The 27,269-nt window shown below is 44.5% G+C and overlaps 2 protein-coding genes across 4 annotated transcripts; both read right to left on the reverse strand.

Annotated features, from left to right (window-relative positions):
- Positions 1-708: 708 nt before the first annotated feature.
- sbp1 (Selenium-binding protein 1) lies at positions 709-7,790 on the reverse strand. 2 transcript variants are annotated; one of them, NM_001140173.1, is given in 12 exon segments: positions 709-1,661; positions 2,059-2,177; positions 2,318-2,410; positions 2,757-2,878; positions 3,108-3,147; positions 3,251-3,432; positions 3,512-3,694; positions 4,274-4,394; positions 4,733-4,918; positions 5,082-5,194; positions 5,676-5,732; positions 7,641-7,699. In NM_001140173.1, coding segments are annotated over 12 exon segments (1,383 nt in total). In that variant the 5' UTR covers positions 7,645-7,699; the 3' UTR covers positions 709-1,498.
- A 919-nt stretch (positions 7,791-8,709) lies between these two features.
- On the reverse strand, positions 8,710-25,597 carry LOC106606069 (pogo transposable element with ZNF domain). 2 transcript variants are annotated; one of them, XM_082975667.1, is made up of 20 exons: positions 25,505-25,597; positions 22,743-22,858; positions 20,555-20,704; positions 19,893-20,095; positions 19,680-19,779; positions 19,259-19,504; positions 19,044-19,157; positions 18,843-18,919; positions 18,484-18,725; positions 18,105-18,250; positions 17,866-17,966; positions 17,612-17,758; positions 16,944-17,078; positions 16,239-16,456; positions 15,635-15,775; positions 15,464-15,523; positions 15,254-15,366; positions 11,848-13,497; positions 11,497-11,533; positions 8,710-11,354 (listed from the first exon to the last, which is right to left on the reverse strand). In XM_082975667.1, the coding sequence occupies exons 2-20, from the start codon at positions 22,852-22,854 to the stop codon at positions 9,617-9,619; spliced, it is 5,730 nt and encodes a 1,909-aa protein (XP_082831793.1). In that variant the 5' UTR covers positions 22,855-22,858; positions 25,505-25,597; the 3' UTR covers positions 8,710-9,616. The 2 variants fall into 2 exon arrangements, with proteins under 2 accessions (XP_082831793.1, XP_082831794.1); XM_082975668.1 differs by lacking the exons at positions 19,680-19,779; positions 19,893-20,095; positions 20,555-20,704; positions 22,743-22,858; positions 25,505-25,597 and having other exon boundaries at positions 18,847-18,919; positions 19,259-19,412.
- Between the last annotated feature and the right edge of the window lie 1,672 nt (positions 25,598-27,269).

The following is a 27,269-nucleotide window of genomic DNA, read 5'->3' on the forward strand; positions in this document are numbered from 1 at the left end:
CTGCTCTCCTGAGACCTAGAAGTACTGTTGCCCCAGACCATGGTGCTTCTTGGGTGTGTTTGTGCAGAGTGGAGTGTTTGCCCCCCTCTGGAATTTCCACTCTGTCACACGCGTATGGCCAAGCCTGGCATGAAAATGGGATTGCTGTGCTGATAGCAATGATCTATTTGCATTATCTGACAATATTAATTTTCTCACTTCTGATGTTAATTAACCACATCATTGGATCTGAAAGTAGTATGGATTGATTCAGTTTAGGGATGTAGGAAAGTAGCTGGCCAAATCATGCCTGGAGTAAAATTGAGAAAGTTTATAGGTCACCTGCACTTGATGTGGGCAGTAGCAGGCGCTGTTGAGCAATTATAAATTATAAGGCTCATTAGCTACTAAATCCAGCCAGCCAAAGGATCTTTGCTCCAGTTCACACAACTTGGCCACCATCAAAAGTTAATTGGAGCCATTTTCCAATACAAACCAGTAATGCCAAAATGTTAAGTCCTTTAAAATAAATCATTGCAGTGATACCCACTGGCCCAAATATTGTCTAAAGTGTAAATGACTCACCCAAGCTTGAGAAAGCTTTTGATATCACTTGATAGATTTGCTTAAGGGTCATGCTTCAAGGTCATTCCAGACGTGTAGTATAATGAACCATAGCTATGAGACTCAGTGATCAATTATTATTATCATTCAATGACTAAACCAGTATGAATATGCAGTATATTTATTCAATGTATTATTTAAAACCATTGATATCTTGCAAATGAACATGTAGTCAATGTAGTGCAATGAGTATTTAAATCAAATGAACTGTATAATAATTATGCAAACCATTATTAATGTAGCAGAATTGGTAGCCTGGTGGTTAGAGGTAGTTAGCCTAGTAGTTAGAGCGTTGGGCCAGTAACTGAAAGGTTGCTGGTTTGAATACCTGCACCAACAAGGTGAAAAATCTGTTGATGTGCATTTGAGCAAGTCACTGAACCCTAATTTACTACAGGGGCACTGTACTACTATGGATAACCCTGTAAAACAACATGTTTCACTACACCCATTTTACTATTAAATTAAGAGTAATCAATAGTCCAGACATACAGATTCATTCAACCCTGCTGAACACACACACACACACTCGGGCCATTAAGGAATTATGAAAATTAGAACGTCTTCATATTCTTAAAACAGTAGGCTATACATCGCCATCAGATGTTAGTCTATGAATTCCATATGTTCGAATTTTTTAAAACCTGAGTTTAACACCACTGGCATTAGAAGTAACAAAGAACAGATAACATTTGGTCCATAGATGAGATAATGACTTAAGGCACAATTACGCATTTAAAGCAAAGCAGCATGGAATGATTAGGCAGCATTATTGGGCATGACGCTCGAGAGGATGCCTCCTTCCCCACCCGTTCCCAACTAATATAAGTTACATGAAGTCTATGTAAAGTATGGTGGGAATGAGAGGGGGAAAACTGGGGCCTCCTGCGTAACTTTACAGCCAGATGTCAGAGGTGCAGTCTCCCCCAGGGTATCGTAGCTCGTGGGCCAAGGCCGGGCCATTGGGCTCTTTCCCAAAGTCGACCAGGAAGTTCTCGTTCACCTTGAGGCCACCATTGGCTGTGTTCACATCAATCTGCATCATAACAGAACCCTCCCTAGGGCAAAGAGAGAAACAGACAAGGGAAAATAAGAAATAGAGTCAAGTATTCCATTTGATAGTGTTTCTAGCTATTGGTGTTCAAAAGATCTTATTGAAGCAGCCCATGATATTGAAAACACTTATAAGAGCAATAGTTTACAACTGAAACCTGTTACTGACATTTTGTGTGCATTGACCACAAGTAAAGTGGTGGGAAATTGTAATACTTGAGTAAAAGTAAAGATACCTTCATAGTAAAAGTCACCCAGAAAAATACTACTTAAGTCTAAAAGTATTTGGTTTTAAATATACTTAAGTATCAAAAGACTATTATCTACTTAATTAAAAATACTTTAAAGTACTACACACCACTGAGTAATAGAAAAATCTAAGACAGATGAACAGGTCCTCACTTGATCATTTCCGGGTAGAACTGCTTGTCCCAGCCGCTGTAGAGAGAGGTGGTGACGTACAGTCTCTTCCCATCCAGACTGAGCTGCAACATCTGGGGGCTCCCTGGGATCCTCTTCCCCTGGTGTGGAGCACATGTACACACAAGTCGTTGTCTGCACCTTACAAATGCAACCTAAACACCTACTTTTGACCTACTGCAAACATTCTGCCAGTGTATGTGAAGCGTGAGTTTGGGCATAGATTGTTATTCTTACACACCTTGATTGTGCGTGGGGGTGGTTGGCTCTGATTCTCTGGGTCCTCCAGTACTTTGACAGGGCCATCATTTAGGATGCTCCCTCCCAAGAAGAGCTGAATACACAGGGAGATGGACAGTCAGTGGACAACTAACCATTTCAGGAGACTGTCCTAACTAGCTACCTTAAGTTGAATGAACTGACTAAGTCGCTCTGGATAAGAGCGTCTGCTAGATGACCAACATGTAAATGTAGGAGGACGCTTGCTTGACCCAAACACAGGTACACATCACATAGGCAGACTGATGAAGATGATGATTCATTTAAGTAGCTACATAAAAAAATAAAAAAACATATGCACTTGTCATGTTTAATACCTCTGTCCATTGCCTGTAAGATGAAACATTTTTGGTGGGTGTAAAATAATAAAAATCCGCCATTTTGTAAACTTGTGATCTCACCTGGCCAGCCAGACGTGGGTTCCTCCTGTTTGTGATGTCATACTGTCGTATGTCTCCGTGCAGCCAGTTACTGAAGTATAGGAAGCGGTCGTCCAGGGAGATCAGAATATCTGTGATCAGACCTGAGATGAACAGATCACACAGCATCCATCAAATTCAGGAAAACCCATTTAATTTGGTATTTCCATTTGATTATGGAACGGGTAGTTACACCCAATTCCAAATGTTCAATATGTACTGGAAGTGTTAAATGTATCCCTAATCTGCAGTACTCTCCCATCAACATTTTCCCCCCCACACACACACACTCACTTGGCATCACTGGCAAAGCCCATCCCTCCACTTTCTTACTGGGGACGTGGATAACCTTCTCAGCAGCCCAGTCTCCTTTCTGTTGAGACAGTACCATTTTAGAAGACACTCAGCCAAAAACAAAAGCAAGAGAGATCATACATGTTATTCTACTTTTTCCTATGTATGAATGTGTTGCTCACTGGGGTCCTGTAGAAACGGAAGACGGTTCCTTGGAGTGCACAACCGACGTAGCCCTCCGTGGCGGCGGGATCATGGAGGAAGCGGATCTCCAGAGGAATGGCGCCCTCCTCCCCCAGGTCCAGGGACTGTAGCCGCTTGTGAGTGGTCCAGTCCCACACGTGGATCTTCGATCCATAGAGACCTGCAGACAGAACAGCAGCATTGAAACATTGTTCTCAACAAGTGTAATACAAACACACGTATCACCTCTATTTACACACCTTCTTTGACATGTTCCGGGTTGAAACCGTAGGCGAGGGCTTTGGGCGCTCCCCATTCGGTGCTCATCATGACGTTGTGTCGGGGCTGGTACCAGAAGTCATAACCAAAAGGTGCCGCCTCACCAGGAAGCTCCCAGTTACCAACCACCTCAAACGTTTTACCATCCAGCAAGATAAAGCCACCTGAGAGAAACACATCCTGCATCAGTCATCTAATCCAAATGAATATTAACTTGTCTAAATGACACTCCCTTGCCCCGCCCAGTATTCTTTATCATTGTGGATTGTAGAGCCTTTAGTCCCTTATTATAAACTGGGTGGTTCCATCCCTAAATGTTGACTGGCTGAAAGCTGTGGTATCAGACCATATACCACAGGTATGACAAAACATTTATTTGTATTGTTCTAATTACATATGTAACCAGTTTATAACAGCAATTTGGCACCTCAGGGGTTTTTGGTATATGGCCAATATTCCACGGCTACGGGCTGTATCCAGGCACTCTGTTGCGTCATGACTACGAAAAGCCCTTAGCCGTGCTATATTGGCCATATACCACACCCCCCGGGCCTCATTGCTTAAATATAGGCATGTTTTTTATTAATCCCTATTCTTATCTGTATGATACAGAGTAAAGTGTTTCTAGGTTGCATACATTGTATGAGGCTGAGGACAAGGAGAGAAGCATCAGGTGTTGTCTGCTTTCTTTTGCCCAGAACACACCGTCTGTCCCCCTACTGCAGCGTGTTGTCTCCTCCTACCTTTGCCATTGCCAGATGGATCTCCCAAGCTGCTGATCATAATCTGGCCACTGCCCAGGCAGTGTGTGGTGTGGGGGTTGGCCAGGCCCGTCTTCCAGAAGATATCTGTGGGCTCCACAATCTGTGAGGAAGCAATCCTTTGGTTTAGATCAGATTACGACCTGCATGGGTTTGGACACTTTCCTTTAAAAAACAAATGATGCATATTTGAGAAGATGGCTACAGGCTGTTGGTGAGAGATGGGTACGAGGCTTGACCAAATCTGTACATTCAATTGTCTGTTTTTGATTTGTCGTGTGCTGGAGCTCCTTGTATGACATTGTGTGGCGTTGACTGGATTTGATGCGTGTCATTTGTTGATGTTCTGAAGAAAAAAAAAACCTTAGCTGTGCAACATGGTCACCGAGTTCTGTAGTATCACTATAACCCATCACCTGCTGTAGAAGGGTGACCCTTTACCTTGTGCATCTGTGGAGCGCGGGGGTCTGTCCCAGTGTCCACTATGTAGACCCGGGAGGAGATGAGCGAGGGCAGGATAAGTCGGTTGCGCTTCTTGGATGAGTCGCCAAAACAGCTGCTGCAGGCGTTCCAACCAGAGTGGTGTAGCTCGTCATTCAGGTTGGGCATGGGCAGTCTGTGGATGACCTGTACGCGCAGACATTACCAGGTCACTCTTTAATCCACAAGGTCAAAGGTCATGTATAATACTGTCATCTCTTCAGTATTTAAACTACCGACCACTGACTAATGACGACAGGTGTGAAAATCAAAAGCAAGGCAGTGGTTGTTTGATATAGATCAGCAGTACCTGACAATAAGTAGGAGACTTGGGGTCCACGTCGACAGTGGCAAGGTAGTCTGGTTTCTGGATGCCAGTGTTGCGATAAATGCAGGGCAGGTACACAATCTCCTCACGTGGACCTTCAAAAACAAGATCCCCGTTTCAGGAGGCACTACCGTCATTCACTCCTCCCTGACCACAAGAACAAGGACCATGACAACCGCAAATCCCAAAGAGGGATGGATATTAAGGGTTGCACTATTTCCTAGTCAACTGACCAGTGGGGTAAGTTGAGCCTGCTGTGGTTTTCCCATCCGGGGAGGTGGTTACTGAATATAACCAAACACAAAGCGCAAAGAATCAAACCGCAAACAATTCCAGTAGCCTAAAACTGATATGTCTGGTTCCTCAAAGTTCCAGTAAAATATAGACAATTTATGGCATTTGTGTGTGTAAACAACATTTTCATGCAACTGACAAACTCAAGCAACCAAAAAAAATAAAATAAATAAAATTGTCCCGACTTGTACGATGGGCAAGTGACCATTAGACCTTAATGTCAATCCCTCCTAAAACACATGGGGTGAGCTAAGCTTGTGTTTCCCAGAAAACAACACTCACCCTTCATGGCATCCAGTGGGCTTTTGTAGCCAGGTCCACAGCCTGTGCATTTAGTTGCTGGAAAAACACAAGCAAACAGCAAGTTCTCAAAATAACTTCACTGCCACACACAGCAATCTGTGTTTACTATTACTGCTGGACATCTATGGCAGGTAACAACCACAGAAACTGTCACACCTACAAGTCATATATGCATTCGTCATACAGTTGTTAGGCATATGTTTAAAATGACCTAGTAGTTTCATCACAGGTAAGTCATGTAGAGAGACATTTTTGTTGTAAAACTGTTGCAGAATGAGTGTGTGAAAGGAGACATTCACTTGTCCACTTTGTCTTCCTTTCCCAAGGTTGCCGTTACTGGCAGCCATCAGAATAGTAGGTAAATGCACTTTTACTGTACAAATCTGTAATGCAATGTTATATCTGTAATGTTATGATTGTGAATGTCAGAGAACAAATCAAATCCGCACAACATGGTCCCAAAAATGCAACGATTATTTACCCAGCCAATGTTTGACCCTAGGGTCCAAATAAATAAACGGAGCACTGTTGAGAGTATACCAGTGTGCAGATTCTGTTAATTAATACATCAGAATCAGAACATTCTATATCAAGGTCATACAGATATTTACAGATTAACAGTGTTAACTATTTTTAGGCCAATTAAGTGTAAGATTTGACAAAAATAAAAACATTTGACAAATTGACATTCCCACTATGGTGCCAACACCCCACAGAGTTCCTGCTCCCTAATCACAGCCACTACATTAATGGTAATAAAAAGTGGTTTAGGCTATGCCAACTTGGACGCATGTCTTGATTTACAGAATAATAGCAATTCAACAGTGCAGACATCGATTCACAAGAGACTGACAGGGTTGGGTCAGTAACCTTGATTTACAGAACAACAATGGTTAAAGCCCATCTCAGGGTCCTAAACTCCTATGGTGACTGGGTCTAGACAACAATCGTTCAGAGACTGTATAGATTTCAGATAAGCTTCATTAGCATGAATGGTAAGGCTACTGTTGATAAAGCGAAGTGAGATAATGACATGTCTATGTATATCTGTGGAACTTAGAAGGACTCTGCTGATCCAGAGTGCTGGTTGTCTTTGGCATTGTACCAAATCCTATAAACTATCAAAATAAAGATGAGGAAGGCACAGTGATTCCGAAACGTTGGTAAATACCCATTCAATTGCTGGGAGATTATACTTGGAGTGTGCGACTTTATTTATTTTGATAGTTTATTCGCCGTTAGTCAGCACCTCCACACTAACTATTTTCTGGGTGTGCGCCAGCTCATGTTTTTATTTTTGTATTATTGTACCAAATCCTGCCATAATTTAGTGCTGCCTTTACTTGGAATAAATGATTGCCTTCGTCATGATCGAAGCTGTGCCTTTTTCCTTACACATGGTAAACAATGGTTTCCGCCTAAACCATTGTTGCAGCTAAGAAACAAAGTGAAGAAAAAAATAAACATATGGAAACCACAACAGATGTCAGATATCAAGCAATCTTCGAGGAAACTAGTCTCCAGTCCAACATTTCACCACACATTTCCTTCTAAGAAATACAAGCCCACAAGTTCAGCTTCCGTTCATTTAATGGGTTTGACTGTTGCAGGTCCAAAGAAATGTGGATTTGTATCTTGCATCAATGTTGGATTCACATATTTTCAACAAGAACTGCCGCACGTACGTGCGCAATTACTCACACTTATTTTCGTTTTGGACATATTTCATTGGTTGTCTTACTCAAATATGCATTTATATAATGCAATAACACATTCAGCTCTAGGTTAAATTACGTTAATGAAAAGCTGGCACTATGGGAGTGGTTAGCATTATGTTCTAGTCCACGTTCAATCATTAACTTTGTCATTCCCCATTTCAACGTTCTTTGACAGATTTCCTAAAAGTGACGAAAATGAGTGAAAAAGCAAGAAGATTGGACAAACCCATCTTGCAGACTTTCTTCGTCCGAGGTATCCACAGGAATCCGTGCTTTCTATGGGTTCTTTCAGCTGGTATGAGAGTGGAGCAATGCTTGGTGCGGGTTTTATAGGGTAAATGGATTGAGGGAGGAAAGGGGAGTGTTTTTGGCAACATAACGTTGCACGTAGAAATAAGTATTGAGTGCATTTCGCCCTCGGTGGTTATTCCGTTTTGCGACCAATGGACAATGGATTGATCAAAATGACATAAACCCAGCCCAACCGGGGCACAGGGCGATGCCAAACGAACTATCCATTAATATATGAACGAAGAGATACCCCAGCGCGATGGTCCTGTCCTCTGTTCTAGTTTGACATAACTTTCTACAACCGGTTTCGTCAAGTGCTTTGACGGCAACATAACATTTATCTGACACGTTTCTGGCGCAAAGCAAAATAACATGTTCAGTGCACTATAAAATACATATGCAGTGTTGTTTTACAGTTTATTTCCTATGGTCCATACTGATTAGATATACGGTCTATTAAACTCGTGCTACCTTCCTACTTAGACTGTGTCAAGGGGTCATCTCTTGCGTAACTCGATATGGGGGAATGTGAGGTTAAAGCCACAATCTGGAGGTTTAACAATATTGTGTTTCAGTCCGTAGACAAAAACAACCTATTTCAAATGAGACGCAGCTATGAATGTAAGGACTTAATCTATAAGATTGACTTTGCTTTTTTAATCATATTTTTAAGATATACATTACAGACTCAAATGACATCAAAAACATAAACAGTTGAGTATTACAAACGTATATTTTGAATTAGGCCGCATGATATGATAGAATTATCTACTACAAACCCATAAAACATTTAAGTATTATTTTATCAAGAATTGTAAACCTAGGCTATGTCATTCATGAAAATGACCATTGAGCTGCAGGAAATATCCCAGATTTTGCCTCACGCCTGCATTTGATTAGGAAATGTTTTTCTTACAAGAGATTCAGAATCTTCAGGACTGACCATGTCACGATTTCAATATCCCCCATGTCCCTTTGGAAGTATTGAGCAGACCAAAGACAAATCAGAAAAGAAAGGATTCATTTAATTTAATCTCTGTGTGTCCATGACTGTGACAAATGAGGTACAGTTCAGATAATTGTTAAAGAACATATTGGACATCTGCAAAATGCATTAGATATTATGTAACTCCATAAGGAATTCAACATTCCCACCATTTCTCAAGCTTGTCAAGCCTTCCTCAGTACTACAATCTATTGACAGACACAGGCAGGAGAACATGGTAGTTCACCCAAATCACATTTGTTTATAAGTCCTTAAGATAAATAGAATACTCTATATAGCTGTAGGCCTAGTCATCACTAGCCTTCTAGCAATATGGCTGAGTCTCTATAGCCCATAGATTAGGTTACTTTCAAGGTAAGGAAAGAATGTATGTAAAGTCATTTGAGTGCAATAAGGGACAAGGAAGCAAAAGTTGGTGGCAAATTTGTAAACCAACACCAATCTGTCAAAAAGGCATTGAACTTTTAGAAAATGCTAAACATGGCATAGTAAATATTCTCAAACTGAATTAAAAATGCATTAATGTACAGTATAGCACCTTAAAATGTTTTGTGTTCAGTTGATGATCTGTTTAGAATTGATTTCTACCACTAAAACAACTTCCACCACAAGAACATGCCTTACAGTTGATGGAGTTTGGATCCAGTCTGTTGTGCATCAGTGTTCATTAAAGCAAAACGTAGAACCAGTCAAGTCCAACAAGGGATCCCCACTCAGTTTCCCCACACTGATGACATAAAAAACGTTACAAGGTTGACCAATTGTACTTTAACAGTATGCACTGTAATCTTCTGTGGCCATTTGCAGGGAAGACCCACAGGCTGTGTGGCCTAAGGCAACACGGCAGATGTTCTTGAGTAGGACCGAAGAGCAGTATTCAACTCAGAGTTTGTGAAAGGGAAGGACTAAGATGGGGAGACCTCCTCATGGGACCCTCCAGTCTCCTGGCTCTCTGGCAGCGGCTCCATCTCTTCTTCTACCTTTTCCAAGATGTTATCCTTTGTTGTGTCCATTTCTATAGCTGCCTTGTAATTCTCATCTAACGTTCCTTCTCCACTTTCCTGCTCTTCATCTACCTTCCCTTCCTTAACCTCTTGCTCCTCATCTAGCCTCTCTTCTCCAGCCTCCATGTCCTCTTTACCCCTGCTGTCTTCCTGCTCGAGCTCTGCTGGTGACTCTGGCTCCAGAACCTCAGGACCTAGCAGGGCCTCTCTGAGAGTACTCATCAGCTCTGACTGGGTCTCTGCCAGAGTCTTGGTCATTTCCTGGTCCCGCTGCCCAGGGACCAAGTCAGTAAGGTGGAAGGACTGTCGCAGCAGATCAGGCTGTTCCTCTAGGTAGGACAAGGCCTCCACTAGCCAGGCCACTAGCAGCTGCACTAGGTCTTTGTGTGTGACCCCTGCTGCCCCACCCTCGGCAGCCAGCCGGGCCCAGCGGGCCAGCAAGAAACTCTGCAGCACGGGCCTCAGGCACATCTCCAGGGGCTGGAGGCGGCAGGTGCAGCCAGCGGGGACCACGGCCGGCAGGGTGCCAGTGGCACCAAGGGTGGTCAGGAAGTCCTTAGACACGTGTCCACGGTGGCCGTCCAGGATCAGCATACCTTTGGTACTCCTGTTCTGGTCCAGCATGTGTTGGCGCCACACCAGAGACTCCCACAGCGCCAACTCCTCGTCCCTGGTGAATCCCTCCACCTTGGCCTCCAGCAGGACAGAGTTGGCGAGGCCTGTGCCCTGCATCTTGGGGAGCTGCCCCTTGATTAGGACCAGGGTGCGTAGCATGGTGCCATCGGCCAGCGCTGACAGATAGATGGTGACCAGAGGTTCCCTGGTTCCCACCAGCTGGAGAGCATCTTCTTTGTCCACTTTGGCTGGATCTGCAAGCACCTCAATGTCTACAAAGACAGACAGCTCGTCCATGGCAGCTATGCCTGTGTGGGGCAGATCGTGGGCCTGGATGTGCTTGCGGGTGAACTTGGTGAAGGAGTTAGCATTGTCCTCCATGGAGCGTGGCAAGCGGCAGCTGACCGTGGCGGTCCGCCCAACAGCCTGCCAGCCAAGGCTATGCTGCAGCATGAAGCTCACAGCCCAGTCGTAAGAGATACGGAAGGCGCTGCTGTGACCGTCCTGGCTGTGGATCTCAGAAGCCCTCTGAAAAAGGTTCTTCTCGTTGAGCGGCAGCTGCTGCTCTCGCTGGGCCATGACCCACTCCACCATGCGCTCCACCGCCTCTCCCTTGCCGGGTCCCCGGCCATCACGCTCCAGCTGCTTCTCCTTATCCTTCAGCCAGGCCCGGATGAGATTGGACTGGGTGGATAGCTGCTTGGCGGCTTGACGTTCCCCGCAGCACAGAGCAAACAGCACTATCCTCAGCAGACGCACAGAGAGGGTGTCCTCTCGTTCTTTTACCACCGGGCGTACTGTCGGAGGGGTGACGGGAGGATCAGATGCGGCAGGCTGCTGTTTAGACTCCCCTTCATGAACAATTTCATCAACGTCCTTGCCAAGACCTTCAACCTCCATTTCTTCATTGTCTGTGTCTGAGCCCATGTCCTCCACTGGGGCCATTGCCTCGTCCAGGTCACTCTCTGGCCCTAAGGGACCCCACTCGCTGCTGTCGTCAAAGCGGTCTGCTCCTGTGGTGTTTCTGCAGAAAGACAAAGCAGGAAAGAAAGATGAGTGGTATTTGAGGCATGACTGATAAAACATCTCAATTAATCACAATATTTTGGGGGGAGTAAATCGTGTGAAACCAGGGTGAAACGGCTGGAGTGTGTCTCGTAAAGTACCTCATGTCCTCCATGATGAATCCAACATTAGGGGAGCCTGTACAACAACAAAAAGAGAGGATAAGAGATTTAGATTTGAAGAGAAAGAGCACGCAGCTAAATGTAAGTGTTACAACAAACATTTCTGTTTCAGGTTGAACTATGTAGACTTTGTTTTCCCTATCATAATGTATTATTAATATCATCCTTCACCTTCACAGTTCCCCTGTCAAGCAGTCACAGACTATGTTTTGACGCTTGTATACTCATGGAGATGAAGCTAGTCTTGGGATTGATTATATACTGTATGTGTTTTGGTATCACGAGATGATATTGTGTGTGCATCTACAAAGCATCAAATAAATGATTGACCTGAGTGGTGGGGTGAGAAGCCATGATACTCCCAGAAGCAGCTGGGCTGCTTGCACAGGTTGGCTTTGCAAACGATGCATCCAAACACGCTCTCATGGCGCAGGTTCTTCAGATTGCAGTTCTTGCATCTCTTGGTCTTGGCGGTGAGTTTAACCAATCTGTGCCTTAGTTTATTTGGATTGCCTTGCAGGGCAACCTCTCGCACACTCGCTAGTCCCTCCTTATTCTCAGAGTGGATGCGTGCTTGTCTCTCTGCACACTTGGCTAGCTGGTGCCCTAAGCGCTTGCGAAAGTTTGCCTGGGTAAAGAGTCCGCCCTGCACCCATGACGGTGGGTTCTCTTTGCGGCTCTCCCGCAGCACTATGAAGGCATTGACTATGCTCAGGTTGACCAGGAACCAGAAGAGACTGCGCCAGTGCTTGTCTAGTGGCAGCCCTCCTAGAGGGTTGCAGGCAAGCAGCTGTTTGCAGATGTCCACTCCTCGCATATTCTCCTGCAGAAGTCGGAAGGCTAAGGGCCGCTCGATGGGGCTGAGTTCGCCCACTTTGGTCTGAGACTTCCTCCACACTGTGTCTGGCTGCCCCGGCTCGGCGTTGGTGGACAGGCAGCCCATCTCCTTGGTGTCTTTCCAGCGGGTGGCCAGCAGGGGACCTAACTGCCTCTGCAGGAAGTCCCCAGGCTTCTCCAGCTGACCCTGCTCCCACAGCTCCCTGGGGAGGATGGGGCTTGGTGGAGGAAAGGAGCTGGAGGCGTAAATGCCCTTGTCCAAGAGCATCTGCATGAGAGGGGCAGAGGCCAGTGAGCTACCCAGGAAGAGCTGGTGGTGTTTCTGCTGGAGTCCCTCCACTAAGGGGGGAACTACACTGAACCCCAGCTCATTCTCCTTCTCCCTCCCCATGTGGATGAGCAGTCGGTGGCAGTAGCCCGACTTGGAGTCACACAGCAGCCAAACCCCTGGTTGGGCCTTAGGGTTCCCTTTGGCTTGGCCGGCCTCCGTCTCCAGGCTGGGCAGCAGGGCCCGGTCGATGGCCAGGCACCGGTTGGGTTGGTAGGCTTCCCACATGGAGTCGCCAAGGATGCTCAGCATAGGTCTGAAGAGACGCAGCCTGTCGCTGCCACTGCCCTCCCCCTCCTCCTCCTCCATGGAGGTGAGCAGACTACCCATCCAGATGTTGTTGGAGATCTGCTGGAAGCGCTTGATGGACATGGCCCTGAAGAAGGTGTGGCAGTTGTCGTAGTGCTGCCAGGACCAGTAGTTGGCAGGCTCTGGGAGGCTCTGAAGGCCCATGAGGATACTGAGACCTATGAAGCCCTTGATCTCATGAGCGGCGACAGGGACCCAGTCCGGGTCACGCTGCCCAAGAAACTGGCAGGTCTTGGCCTTGGCGTTGGTCTCGTTGGCGATGAGCTCCATGAGCGAGTACGGAAAGAGCAGGTTGAAGTAGTCGACAGCGTCACTGTTTTTGTTTAAGGACTGGCGAGGACCGCAGCTCTCTGTGAAGTCGAGGATGGTTATGGAGTCGGTGCCTCTCAGCAGAGGTTCTCTCCAGTTCTCCATTAACGCCCATTCAGACCTCCCCACTTCCACATCCCCCCCGGATTTGTCCTCCTCCTCCTCTTGGCAGAACTCAATGTCAGACTCCAGAGACTCTGTGGGGGAGGGAAGGGGAGGGGATCACAGGAACAACAGTTAGTCTTCTGCTCCACAGAGCCAAGTTGACAACTTTTCTTTTATAAACACACTGGGCCATTTCTTATGTCAGCGAAAGTCCACTTTTACAACACCATGTGGATAGAAAGAGAACAGGGAAAAATATAACACCTTCTCAACTGACCAGTAGTCTGAAGACAACATAAACGGCAGAGGAAAACAGATTGGTATGCAGACTGTCTCCTTGGTAAGACATTCCTCCTCTGCACTTGGGTCATTTTTAGACTCCACACATTTTCCTATTCACTTTGGCACAAAACATGCTTTGGAGTGTGTCTTGACGTACAACATCTGTCAGTTCCTGTAATGCAGGGTTCCACAAGTGGCAGCCCGCAGGCCTCTTTGTTGGACATGAGACTGTAAAACACACCAGCAAATCAGCGCCAAGTGATTTACATGTTCTGTTCCAACGTATTCCCACGCATAATAGAGAGATATGTGATCGTATACAAATGGAAGCAAGGATTGAAATGATGTTTTAGTCAAATATTATATCTGTTTGGGCTTTGAGGTCAATTTGTAATTATGTTTTGGCCCCCTGACCATCCCCTCAAGAAAAAATCTAATCGTCACGTGGCTGAATCTAGTTGATGATCTAGCAACATGGGATGCAGCCATGTAGAGTTCTTTTACCTCCTTAATGAAGAGAAGGGGAATGTGTGGTAACAAACACCTGTTGTGTGTGGTTGTGAATAATAGTGTGTGGTTCATCTTCTGCCACATTACTTTCTGTAGACACACACACACACACACACACACACACACACACACACACACACACACACACACACACACACACACACACGGCCTATACTCACTCACCATTTCATATTTATTTTTGTGTTTACAAGTTTGTAAAAATAGTTTTACATTAGGTAGGGCCAATAGCTTTAGTGCAACCACATGACCAGAACATAAGGCCTTGTTCTAACCAATATAGAGTACAAATATTTATGTTTGAAGACCCCCTCTGGTGTCCTATATGAGGGGATTTTACGGGCACTGTACAATATCTGGTGTGTACCATGTCTCTCACTGTACAATATCTGGTGTGAACCATGTCTCACTGTACAATATCTGGTGTGTACCATGTCTCTCACTGTACAATATCTGGTGTGTACCATGTCTCTCACTGTACAATATCTGGAGTGTACCATGTCTCTCACTGTACAATATCTGGAGTGTACCATGTCTTTCACTGTACAATATCTGGTGTGTACCATGTCTCTCACTGTACAATATCTGGTGTGAATCCTACCATGTCTTCCAGTGTTCACAAGGGGAGATAAGCTCAACACCTTGTGCAACAAAACACTTGGCATCAGGCCAAGTTAAACAACGAAGCAAATGGAAAAATATAAAGACAGCAATCTACCACAACTAGATATCTTTGTCAAATCATGGGGCTCTTTTGCTGGCACATTTTGCACAAAATGTCACCATGAATAGATACATTTTGTTAGGGTGTTGCCATCCTGGTTATACGTTATAGTACATCTAATAAGATTAATGGTGTATAAATGTTAATATCTAAATGCTTATGCATTGTACTTAGTAGTATACACTTTATAAATTGTGCTAGCAATTTCAAAACATTTTCTAAACTGCACACATAAAGCATCTCTCCTTCCATGGAAAAACTGACATGCAAATGCTATCTGTTTGGAGTTGTGTGAGGAGCTTGAAGACACCTACCGTTTGGTGTGCAGGTGCTGGAGCCGTGACTTGGGTCCTGGGCCAGGTGCTTGGCCATAAGGTCACCTGTCTGAGAGCTGAAGTCACAGACCTCACACCACAGCTTCAAATAGCTGTGTGGAACAGAGGGAGAGAAGGTTGGCAAGTATCCCTAGAAACTGGCAAGGCAAAAAATATAAAAAACAACACAGCGGAAAAAGTGTCCATTACCAAGGGGGTGGCCGCTTGTGCAGGGGGACCCGGTTGGTTTTCATACGTGGTGCATGATTTCTGCAACAAGAGAATTGAACGCTATCAAACTGTCCAAGTCATCTATGATCAATGAATGAACTATTGTTTCTTTAACTAATAAAACATGATCTATATTGAAGCTTGACTCACGTAATCATGTGGTCTGCGTAGGAGCGCGAGCAGCAGGTGCTGTAGGGGCACACGGCACAGTGGACGAAGGTGGGGTAGTGGTCGGGGAAGCTGGGTACGTCTGAGCTGCACTCCATGCACCGCTGCTTGACTAGAGACACACTGTAGAGGTCACACAGAGGTCAGACACAATATATGTGTTTATACATCACCCTGGCCATAAGCCAACCCTCCAAGGGTGTCTCAGGGAGAGTTGGGATATGCAAAAAAAAACTACGTATTTCCAATTCACACTCACACACACACACACACACACACACACACACACACACACACACACACACACACACACACACACACACACACACACACACACACACACACACACACACACACACACACACACACACACACACACACACACACACACACACACACACACACACACACGTATTAATACACACTTGTACATGTGTGAAATATAACAAATACAAACACCCACCAAATGATGATTACATTTATACCTGCTCTCAGCGCTGGCGCTACTGTCACACTTCTCAATCAAAAACTAAGTCTGAGATGAATGATAGAAGACTCCATGCACAACAATATGACTATTATTCACCTCCGTTTCTGAAACTTGGTGAGCAGGTCCAACTGCTTGATGGATTTCCTCATGGTGGTTTTGGTTGTTTGTGGAGGTGGTTTGGTATGATGTTGTAGATGATGTTGTATGTTGGTGTAGGTCTGGCCTGCCTGAGGAGTGGGGCCTGTTGTCTTATAGTCCATCGGTACATTCTTGGGCAACTGTCCCTTGTGGTGGGAATATGCCCTGATGGTCACCTAAGTACACAGACAAGAATACAACACAGTGTTTAACCCCATTTTACTAATGAATACTATACCTATACTAATATAACTCCTTCTTGATCTAGGACATGCATTTCTTTTTGGTTAACCGTTGTTCTGTCCAACAAGTCAATTGCCTGAATCTCTACACTCTTAGAAAAAAAGGGTTCCAAAAGGGTTTTTCGGCTATCCCCATAGGAGAACCCTTTTGAGTTCCATGTAGAATCCTTATTTTGGGTTCCATGTTGAACCCTCTGTAAGGATTCTACATGGAACCAAAAAGGGTTCTACCTGGAACCAAAAAATGTTCTTCAAAGGTTCTCCTATGGGAACAGCAGAAGAATCCTTTTCGGTTCTTGAAAGCACCTTTTCTACTAAGAGTGTAGATAAAGTGGCAAGACATTTCTCTGTGGATGACGCCACTTTGTGGCACAATTAAGAGAAGGTCTAATCAGTGAAATTAAGCTGTTCATCAACTCACTTTAGTCCCAGGTTGGAGCCCCTCCAGCTGCTTGGGTTTGCGGAAGGTCCTGTGGCTGTGGGTTTTGTGCTCCATCCTGTCCGTGGCAGAGAGGAACTGCAAACGGCACTTGTTGCAGTGACTCGCTCTACTGGCCTGAAAAAAATCAAGAGTTGCGTTCAGCGTTTCAGGGCTATACATAAACTGCAGAAGAAACTGTGATCTCTTTTTGTCTTTGTACAAGAGTTTACAAAACACTTTTTCTTGCCTACTTTGCAGTATCACTGCCTTTATAAAACATATGGGACCGGTTTCCCAGACCCAGATTAATCCTAGTCCTGGACTAAATACACACTTACAATGAAGATTCTCTGTTGAGATTGGTGTTTAATCTAAGACTAGGTATAATATGAGTGTGGGAAACCAGGCCAAAAATACTTCTTTGCACTTTAAGAAAATACCTTCCTTTAAGTAAATTCTTTACAACAGTTTTAAATGGGAACAATCCTCACTTTTTTATGGTCCTGTGTGGTTCAGTTGGTAGAGCATGTCACTTGCAACACCAGGGTTGTGGGTTTGATTCCCACGGGGTTCCAGTACGAGAAAATGTATGCACTCACTACTGTAAATTGCTCTGGATAAGAGTGTCTGCTAAATTACGTAAAATGTGGCCTGGGTTGTTCCTCTACCTGGTGTCGTATGTAGTGCTGCTGGTAGGAGTTGGGGCTCTTGAAGACCTTCAGACAGTAGACACACAGCTGGTTGCATGTCTTTGCATGATTGGTACAGAAGTGATTGTACACATCAGAAAAGAAAGAAGACCGGTACCGACACACCTTGAAAAGAAGAAGGGATGGGATTTCAGGAAGGTGTGGTTCTGAGAGTAAATGGAGAGGCCAGCATTTATTCTATCCTGTTTAACTGGAGGTGAAAGGTTACCAACCTGGCAAATATAGGGCATCTCTCCTGGTTTGTGGGTGTTCTTCATGTGATGCAGGAACACAGGCTCACTCTCAAACGCCCACTCACAGATCTTACAACATGCTGCACGGTCAATAGAGAAAACAATCAGAAATCGTCCATCAAATGCAACTTAGTTTTACCATAAAAAATATATATATCTCACAGGATGCATATTAACAACAGGTGAATATGTAAGTCTGGTAATATGTGAGGGCGTACTGGAAGACTGAGTAGGCCCGTGGGCATTCTCCACATGGTACTGGAGCTGGGCGCTGGTAGAGAACTGGCGGAAGCAGTGCTGGCAGGAGGTCAGCTGGTCCACCCATTTAGTCATCTCTGGGTGCTGCTTCATGTGGTCCATCAGCCTACCGAGCATGCACGCACACGCACACACACCACACACACACACACACACACACTTAACATCCTTCCATCAATTGAGATTTGCATAGTTCTAACACTTGAATAAGTGGTCCAGATACGTATTGATTGATACTTCTGTCCCTAAATGTTGTCATTTCAAATCAATTTATGGTCAGCCTGTATGTGTACATACTGTGTGTGTGTGTGTGTGTGTAGCAGGTGACCCCATCCTCACCTAATGTTGCTATTGGACCTCTTGGGGCAGATGACACATTTGAAGGAGTAGTTCAGCTTGGTGGGCTGGCTGTCGACCAGGGACTGTTGGCCCGCGAAGTGGCCATAGTAGAAATCATCCACTAGCATAACCACCTTAGGCGGAGGGTCTGGGTTGGAGCTGGGAGCCCGTTCTGGCAGGGGGTTCTGAGTGCCACTGCTGCTGGAAGGCCCAGCAGTATTGACCAGGTCTGGACAGCAGAACTGTGAGGGGGGAATTCAATGAGGTTTAAATTGCCATCATGCTCATCATTATTAGTGGTGAATGTTCATGGTTTAATATCTGGAATGTTCTATGGTGCATATGATTAAGCTTCTTACACACATATGTCCTTGAAGTGCTTCTTGCATTTTGAATTGGGCTCCACATCGGGGGCATATCTTCACCTCCTGATCAACTGTAAAACAAACAGAACAGGGAAACATTTGCCCGATGTTCTGTTCAGCGACATTTTCACACTTAGAACCAGCGAGGGCATATGATAATGAGCAATAGATCTGATATGGATGTAATTACTGTACCTTTGGTGTTGTCCTGTGTCAGGGGCGTGGCCACGGGTACATGGGCCTGGCTGTTGCTCTTGACGATCTGCAGAAGCTGCGATTGGAGAGCGACTGGGACTTGGTTCCATTTCACTATAGCACAAAGGAAAGCAGGGGATGTTCAACAGATTTCACTATAGATACAAAAGCTGTACTTCATTGAATCTGGACCCACCCATAAAATAAGAACTTACAAATCTGAGGCTGTGAGGAAGTGTTGAGTAGAGTGGGCCGGGTGCCCATGGTGCTAGCCGTGGTGGTGAGGGGGGCGTGACTGGCCCCGCGGATTGTGAGGGTGGCAGGGATTTGCATAGTGGCAAAGGTGCTGGGCGCCGCCTGCCGTAAAACACCACTGGGGCCAGCAGTGGGCCTAATCTGTGCAGGCTGGGTCACAACCTGAGGCATCCCCATAGACGGAGCAAAGAACTGCCCTCCAGGTCCTACCATAGGAGAGAGGGGGCTGTTAACAAAATGGTGTTACTATACACCATGTTGTCCAAAATGGCTGCTGTCAATAACTTGCTTCCTGGAGACTTTTGAGACCCCTGTATGTCTATCGTAGCTCTGTGAAAACAGCATTGGATAAAGATGATGAAATTAAAGATATAAAATTACCAGAGAGTAGGGTGATGGGTCGAATCATCTGGCCTTGCTGTAAATTCAGAACTATCCCCATAGGGTTCTGCCCAGGCCTGACGTTTCGGACCGGGAAACCCTGTGAGATATAGTAATGAGATGAAGTTAAATACATTCTTAAATGCATTCCACCTTGCTGAGCTGAACCAAAGCAGGCCAGAGAAGATCCGTGAGCAGTGATGCAGCCCGTACCTGGGTGAAGTAGATCTGCTGGGCATTGGCCGGGCCGGCACCAGGGTTAACAGCTGTGGGCAGTAGCATGGTGCTCAGACCTGTAGGGGTTTGGATCTGGATCAGCTGTTGTCCCTGGACCATGCCAGATGGCACCAGAGAGGGCATACCAGGGACTCCCGTGGGGACCATAAATTGAGGTAACACCGATGACGACACAGGAGCTGAGGGACACAGAGGAAGGGGGACAACCTAGTGGTTAGTGTCCAGGGCGGGATCTGAACTCCGGTCTACCAAGGGAGAAACCAATGTCTTGACCGTTAGACCAAGAGGACATTCCCCCTTTGCTGAGAATGAAACTGATTTTGAAGTCGTAGGCCTGGGCTACCTCATCACGAGGCCATGACTCATGTCTGCTACAACTGCTTCAGCCCTTGGTTCTAAGGGTAGGCCTACTGTATAGTATAATCAGTAGTGTTGCCACTTTAAAAAGGAGCAGCTTGTGCATTCTCTTTAGTTTCTGACTCCGAGGTGTATAACACATTTATAAATACTCCTGTACAATCAAATAATGAAAATCAATTCCTGAGCTTTTCCTGTGTTTCTGAAATGAATGACAGCTGTTTTAACCTTTGGGCAGTGTGCGTTTGAGACACCATGCTTCCCCCAAAACATCAACTCACGTGCTGTAGTGGGGCGCTGCAAGACAGAGGAGGACGGGACTGTGTTGGAAACCATTGCCAGGACACGCTGTGCAGCTGAGGGAGTGAGGGAGGGTATGCTGGGAATTGGAGTCTCTCGGGATGTCGAGGAGAAAAAGGAGGCTTCACAGACTGCAGGAAACACACAATGGCATAAACAGCAAGGTACAGTTGAACTACATGAGAATTAGCGTCCATTCTCGTGTTTTTATTTGATCTCACCTAGTATTGATTCTGAGCTCTTTCTTTCAGTTTCTATTCTGTATTTCTTACTTCTTTACCATTGATATTGACTATTCCATTGTTGAAGAAAAGCTTGCAAGTAAGCATTTCACTGTACTATTTACCCTTGTATCCTGTGCACAGGCCAAATAAACGTTGACTTTATTTACATTCACAGCATAGTCCTATGCCAGGGGTGTCAAACTCATTCCATGAAGGGCCTAGTGTCTGCTGGTTTTTGGTGTTTCCTTTCAATTAAGACCTAGACAACCAGGTGAGGGGAGTTCCTTACTAATTACTGACCTTAATTCATCAATCGAATCGTACTACACCGGCTGTTCCGACACTCGTCGGATGTGGCAGGGCTTGCAAACTATTACAGACTACAAAGGTAAGCACAGCCGAGAGCCTACCAGACGAGCTAAATAACTTCTATGCTCGCTTCGAGGCAAGTAACACTGAAACATGCATGAGAGCATCAACTGTTCCGGATGACTGTGTGATCACGCTCTCCGCAGCCGATGTGAGTAAGATCTTTAAACAGGTCAACATTCACAAGGCCGCTGGGCCAGACGGATTACCAGGACGTGTACTCCGAGCATGATCTGACCAACTGGCAGGTGTCTACACTGACATTTTCAACCTCTCCCTGTCTGAGTCTGTAATACCAACATATTTCAAGCAGACCACCATAGTGCCTGTGCCCAAGAACACTAAGGTAACCTGCCTAAATGACTACCGACCCGTAGCACTCACGTCTGTAGCCATGAAATGCTTTGAAAGTTGGTCATGGCTCACATCAACACCATCATCCCAGAAACCCTAGACTTACTCCAATTTGCATACCGCACCAACAGATCCACAGATAATGCAATCTCTATTGCACTCCACACTGCCCTTTCCCACCTGGACAAAAGGAACACCTATGTGAGAATGTTATTCAGCGTTCAACACCATAGTGCCCTCAAAACTCATCACTAAGCTCAGGACCCTGGGACTAAACAGCTCCCTCTGCAACTGGATCCTAGACTTCCTGACGGGCCGCCCCCAGGTGGTAAGGGTACAACACATCCGCCACGCTGTTCCTCAACATTTTTGCATCACTGCCTGGTATGGCAACTGCTTGGCCTCCGACCGCAAGGCACTTCAGAGGGTAGTGCGTACGGCCCAGTCAAGCTTCCTGCCATCCAGGATCTCTATACCAGGCGGTGTCAGAGGAAGCCCTAAAAATCGTCAAAGACTCCAGCCACCCTAGTCATAGACTGTTCTCTCAGCTACCGCACAGCAAGCAGTACCAGAGCACCAAGTCTAGGTCCAAGAGGCTTCTAAACAGCTTCTACCCCCAAACCATAAGACTGCTGAACAGCTAATCAAATGGCTACCCAGACTACTGGGTATTACTACTCTGTTATTATCTATGCATAGCCACTTTAACAACCCTACCTGCATGTACATAATTATCTCAATTACCTCGACACCGGTGCCCCCACACATTGACACACTGACTCTGTACCGGTACCCCCTGTATATAGTCTCACTATTGTTATTTCACCGCAGCTCTTTAATTACTTGTTTTTCTTATCTCTTACTTTTTTCAAAAAATGTATTTTGTAGGTATTTCTTTAAAAACTGCATCGTTGGTTAAGGGCTTGTAAGTAAGCATTTCACTGTAAGGTCTACACCTGTTGTATTCGGCGCATGTGACAAATAAAATTTGATTTGATTAATCAAGTACAAGGGAAGAGCGAAAACCCGCAGATACTCGGCTCTCCGTGGAATGAGTTTGACGCGTGTCTTATGCTAACAGACTATAAGACTGAGTCATTGACCATTCATACATGTTCAGACCATGACAAGGGACGCAGTGATCAGTCCGTCACCAAGATGACAGTCAAAAGGGTGTGCCAGTCTGTCTCTGTGGCAATAGTTGGCCAATGGGCATGCTCACCGTTGTCGTTGTCGCCCTCTATGAATTCCAACTCCTCCTCCACGTCGTCATACATCTGTTGCCATGGCTCCAGCTCCTCCTCCTCACACTCCATGAATAAATCGCCGTCCATATTGCTGAACGGATCAAATCATGTCTAATAAACAACTAAGACACACTGAATGGTTAAAATGTCTAGTAAGTGTACACTCATAAGTGTAGATCTATCGCTAGAGAACAGTGTCAGAACACCATACAGTACATTAAAGGCCATTGAACAGTGTCAGAACACCATACAGTACATTAAAGGCCATTGTTGCTTGAGTAAATATCAGTATTTTATAACTGTCACGTGTTTGTGTAACTTTAAAAAAATATATATATTTTACCTTTATTTAACAAATTCTTATTTTCAATGACGGCCTAGGAACGAACAGTGGGTTAACTGCCTTGTTCAGGGGCAGAATGACAGATTTTTACCTTGTCAGCTCGGGGATTCGATCTAGGCTACCTACCGGCTACCTGCCGTAATCTACAGTATTGAAGAAAAAAAAAGCCTATTGATTGAATGACAATGTGACTCAGAGACTTGGGTTCAGAAATATAGAAAATCTGTCCAGGATTTAAATAATCTTGTGAAAATGAATGTCTAAAGATATAAAAATATACACTGCTCAAAAAAATAAAGGGAACACTTAAACAACACAATGTAACTCCAAGTCAATCACACTTCTGTGAAATCAAACTGTCCACTTAGGAAGCAACACTGATTGACAATAAATTTCACATGCTGTTGTGCAAATGGAATAGACAACAGGTGGAAATTATAGGCAATAAGCAAGACACCCCCAATAAAGGAGTGGTTCGGCAGGTGGGGACCACAGACCACTTCTCAGTTCCTATGCTTCCTGGCTGATGTTTTGGTCACTTTTGAATGCTGGCGGTGCTTTCACTCTAGCGGTAGCATGAGACGGAGTCTACAACCCACACAAGTGGCTCAGGTAGTGCAGCTCATCCAGGATGGCACATCAATGCGAGCTGTGGCAAGAAGGTTTGCTGTGTCTGTCAGCGTAGTGTCCAGAGCATGGAGGTGCTACCAGGAGACAGGCCAGTACATCAGGAGACGTGGAGGAGGCCGTAGGAGGGCAACAACCCAGCAGCAGGACCGCTACCTCCGCCTTTGTGTAAGGAGGAGCAGGAGGAGCACTGCCAGAGCCCTGCAAAATGACCTCCAGCAGGCCACAAATGTGCATGTGTCTGCTCAAACGGTCAGAAACAGACTCCACGAGGGTGGTATGAGGGTCCGACGTCCACAGGTGGGGGTTGTGCTTACAGCCCAACACCGTGCAGGACGTTTGGCAGGACGTTTGGCCAGAGAACACCAAGATTGGCAAATTCGCCACTGGCGCCCTGTGCTCTTCACAGATGAAAGCAGGTTCACACTGAGCACATGTGACAGACGTGACAGAGTCTGGAGACGCCGTGGAGAACGTTCTGCTGCCTGCAACATCCTCCAGCATGACCAGTTTGGCGGTGGGTCAGTCATGGTGTGGGGTGGCATTTCTTTGGGGGGCCGAACAGCCCTCCATGTGCTCGCCAGAGGTAGCCTGACTGCCATTAGGTACCGAGATGAGATCCTCAGACCCCTTGTGAGACCATATGCTGGTGCGGTTGGCCCTGGGTTCCTCCTAATGCAAGACAATGCTAGACCTCATGTGGCTGGAGTGTGTCAGCAGTTCCTGCAAGAGGAAGGCATTGATGCTATGGACTGGCCCGCCCGTTCCCCAGACCTGAATCCAATTGAGCACATCTGGGACATCATGTCTCGCTCCATCCACCAACGCCACGTTGCACCACAGACTGTCCAGGAGTTGGCGGATGCTTTAGTCCAGGTCTGGGAGGAGATCCCTCAGGAGACCATCCGCCACCTCATCAGGAGCATGCCCAGGCGTTGTAGGGAGGTCATACAGGCACGTGGAGGCCACACACACTACTGAGCCTCATTTTGACTTGTTTTAAGGACATTACATCAAAGTTGGATCAGCCTGTAGTGTGGTTTTCCACTTTAATTTTGAGTGTGACTCCAAATCCAGACCTCCATGGGTTGATAAATTGGATTTCCATTGATTATTTTTGTGTGATTTTGTTGTCAGCACATTCAACTATGTAAAGAAAAAAGTATTTAATAAGATTATTTCTTTCATTCAGATCTAGGATGTGTTGTTTAAGTGTTCCCTTTATTTTTTTGAGCAGTATATATTAAAGTATTGAATGAAAACATTGCTTCTCTGACAATTTTTTGGGGCCCATTTAAAAATATATATATATATATATATAACATTTAGTTAATCTATTATTCTTCTCTGGCTCATTGTGATAGAATTTCTCGCTAAATGTCCCTGGCAACCACTAGGAAATTTACGAAATAGGCGGGGGACAAAAATAGTTCTCTACATGCATGACAGATTTGAGGTGCATGACTCAAATAAAACAGCTGTTCGTTCCGTGAGTCTAACAAGTTATATACATGTATTGCAGAAGACATGATCTCGTAATGCAATAGTCGCATTCCAAAGAGATAAGACCCCCCCACATTTTGGGTAAAATACATTCTGCGTCGGCGTAATGTTACTACTGACTCACAACGTGTAGGCTACGCTATTGATGCCTTTGCACTGTAACGTTTAGCGTGCATATTAGGTATATTTACGGCACGAAAATATATATCATTTGTGACACACAAACTAAAAGTAAACCATAAACTATTACAGTTAAATACTTACCCTTTCCAATACGAAGACAGAACGCTAATAAACTAGAACACACAGAAATTTTTCGTGGGCTACATGTTCCCCATTGGAGGCGTATTAATCCGCATGAAGGAGTCAGACCTCTTTCAGCAAATTACATTGGTCAAAACAAAGTTTTGCGTCATTTCCGCTTTAAAATCTGCACTGTGATTGGCTGCCATCAATGTAAAGAGGAGAGGCGTAGCAAAATTTCAGTAAATAGGGTTGCCCTAAAACTGCGTTGTTTTCATATATTACATTAAAAACGTAATTAATTCAATTCAATTCATTTATAACACGGTCATTAATACTCAAATACATTAAATAGTATTAATTTCAACCAAATTTGTGTCAATACTAATATCCATTCACTCACTAAAGGCAAATTAATTGAAGCTGCAAGCAGCCATTTTGTTTTTCATGATGCTATTGATTAGCCCTTATAAATGACTCAAATTCCATTGCATTACATTGAGCCATTGGACTTCCTCTTTCGCCTTGTGAGAAAAATGCCCAGACGCTCAGACCCTGAGAAAATGCTGTCTAAATGCAAATACACCTCACACGCGATACAATTTTGGAAACATTTGGAATTTTACTTTCATATAAGCAAGAAATAATTGTTCAAATACAAAAGCTACATTTACTGTGCAGTATAGGAAAGAACATTGCCTCAAACCGAGACTACACTTCCCTCCAATTTCCAATAGCGCGGAACTGGGGAGGAAGTTTTGTACTTTGGCTGGGGGCTATGTTTTTGAAAATTCTGCAGTGTGCAACAATGATGCAACTTTGCTAAAATGCATACAGTAAGTGTATATTTTGTATTTGAAAGATTATTCCACCCTGATGTGAAAGTTAAATTACAAAGGATTCCAAAACTATCGGAAGTGAAGATTATTAACGTTTCTAAACTTTAAAACGGTGACAGGATTGTAGTTCATTGACCCAGCTGTGGTCCATACTTTCAATTGAGAACTAAATGGCTGGGTTCTCGAGAACTAACTATTGATGTGCTGATTAATGTTACATACTCACATTGCAATTTTACAGAGTGAACTGTGTGTGTGCTTGCGTGTGTCAAATCAAATAATTTTTTATTTGTCACATGCGCCGAATACAACAGGTACCTTACTGTGAAATGCTTACTTACCAACAATGCAGATCAAAAAATAGAGTTAAGAAAATATTTTCTAAATAAACTAAATTGAAAAAAAATATCATAATAATCTAAAAGTAACACAAGAAAATGACATAACAATGTAATGTGTGTGTGTGTGTGAAAGAGAGAAGGGGTCATCATCCATGATTGGATTCATGTACATGTAGTCCACTCAACAAAACAATGTTATAAAAATATATTTTTTTAGGCTATAGGCCTAGGCTGTCATCAAGGCAAATGGTGGCTACTTTGAAGAATCTCAAATATAAAATATATTTTGATTTGTTTAACTTTTTTGGTTACTACATGATTCCATATGTGTCATTTCATAGTTTTGATGCCTTCACCATTATTCTACAATGTAGAATTCTATAATGTAGAAAATAGTAAAAATAAAGAAAAAACCCTGGAATGAGTAGGTGTGTCCAAACTCTTGACTGGTGCTGTATTTGGAAATGTGTATATATATATTATATATATATATATATATATATATATATATATATATATATATATATATATATATATATATATATATATTTAATTTTATTCTCTTAGGTTATAGGTTTAGGCTATTGTAACGCTGAATTGACCAGT

Source organism: Salmo salar, chromosome 05, assembly GCF_965601325.2.
Source record: "Salmo salar chromosome 05, fSalSal1, whole genome shotgun sequence".
Taxonomy (NCBI): domain Eukaryota; kingdom Metazoa; phylum Chordata; class Actinopteri; order Salmoniformes; family Salmonidae; genus Salmo; species Salmo salar.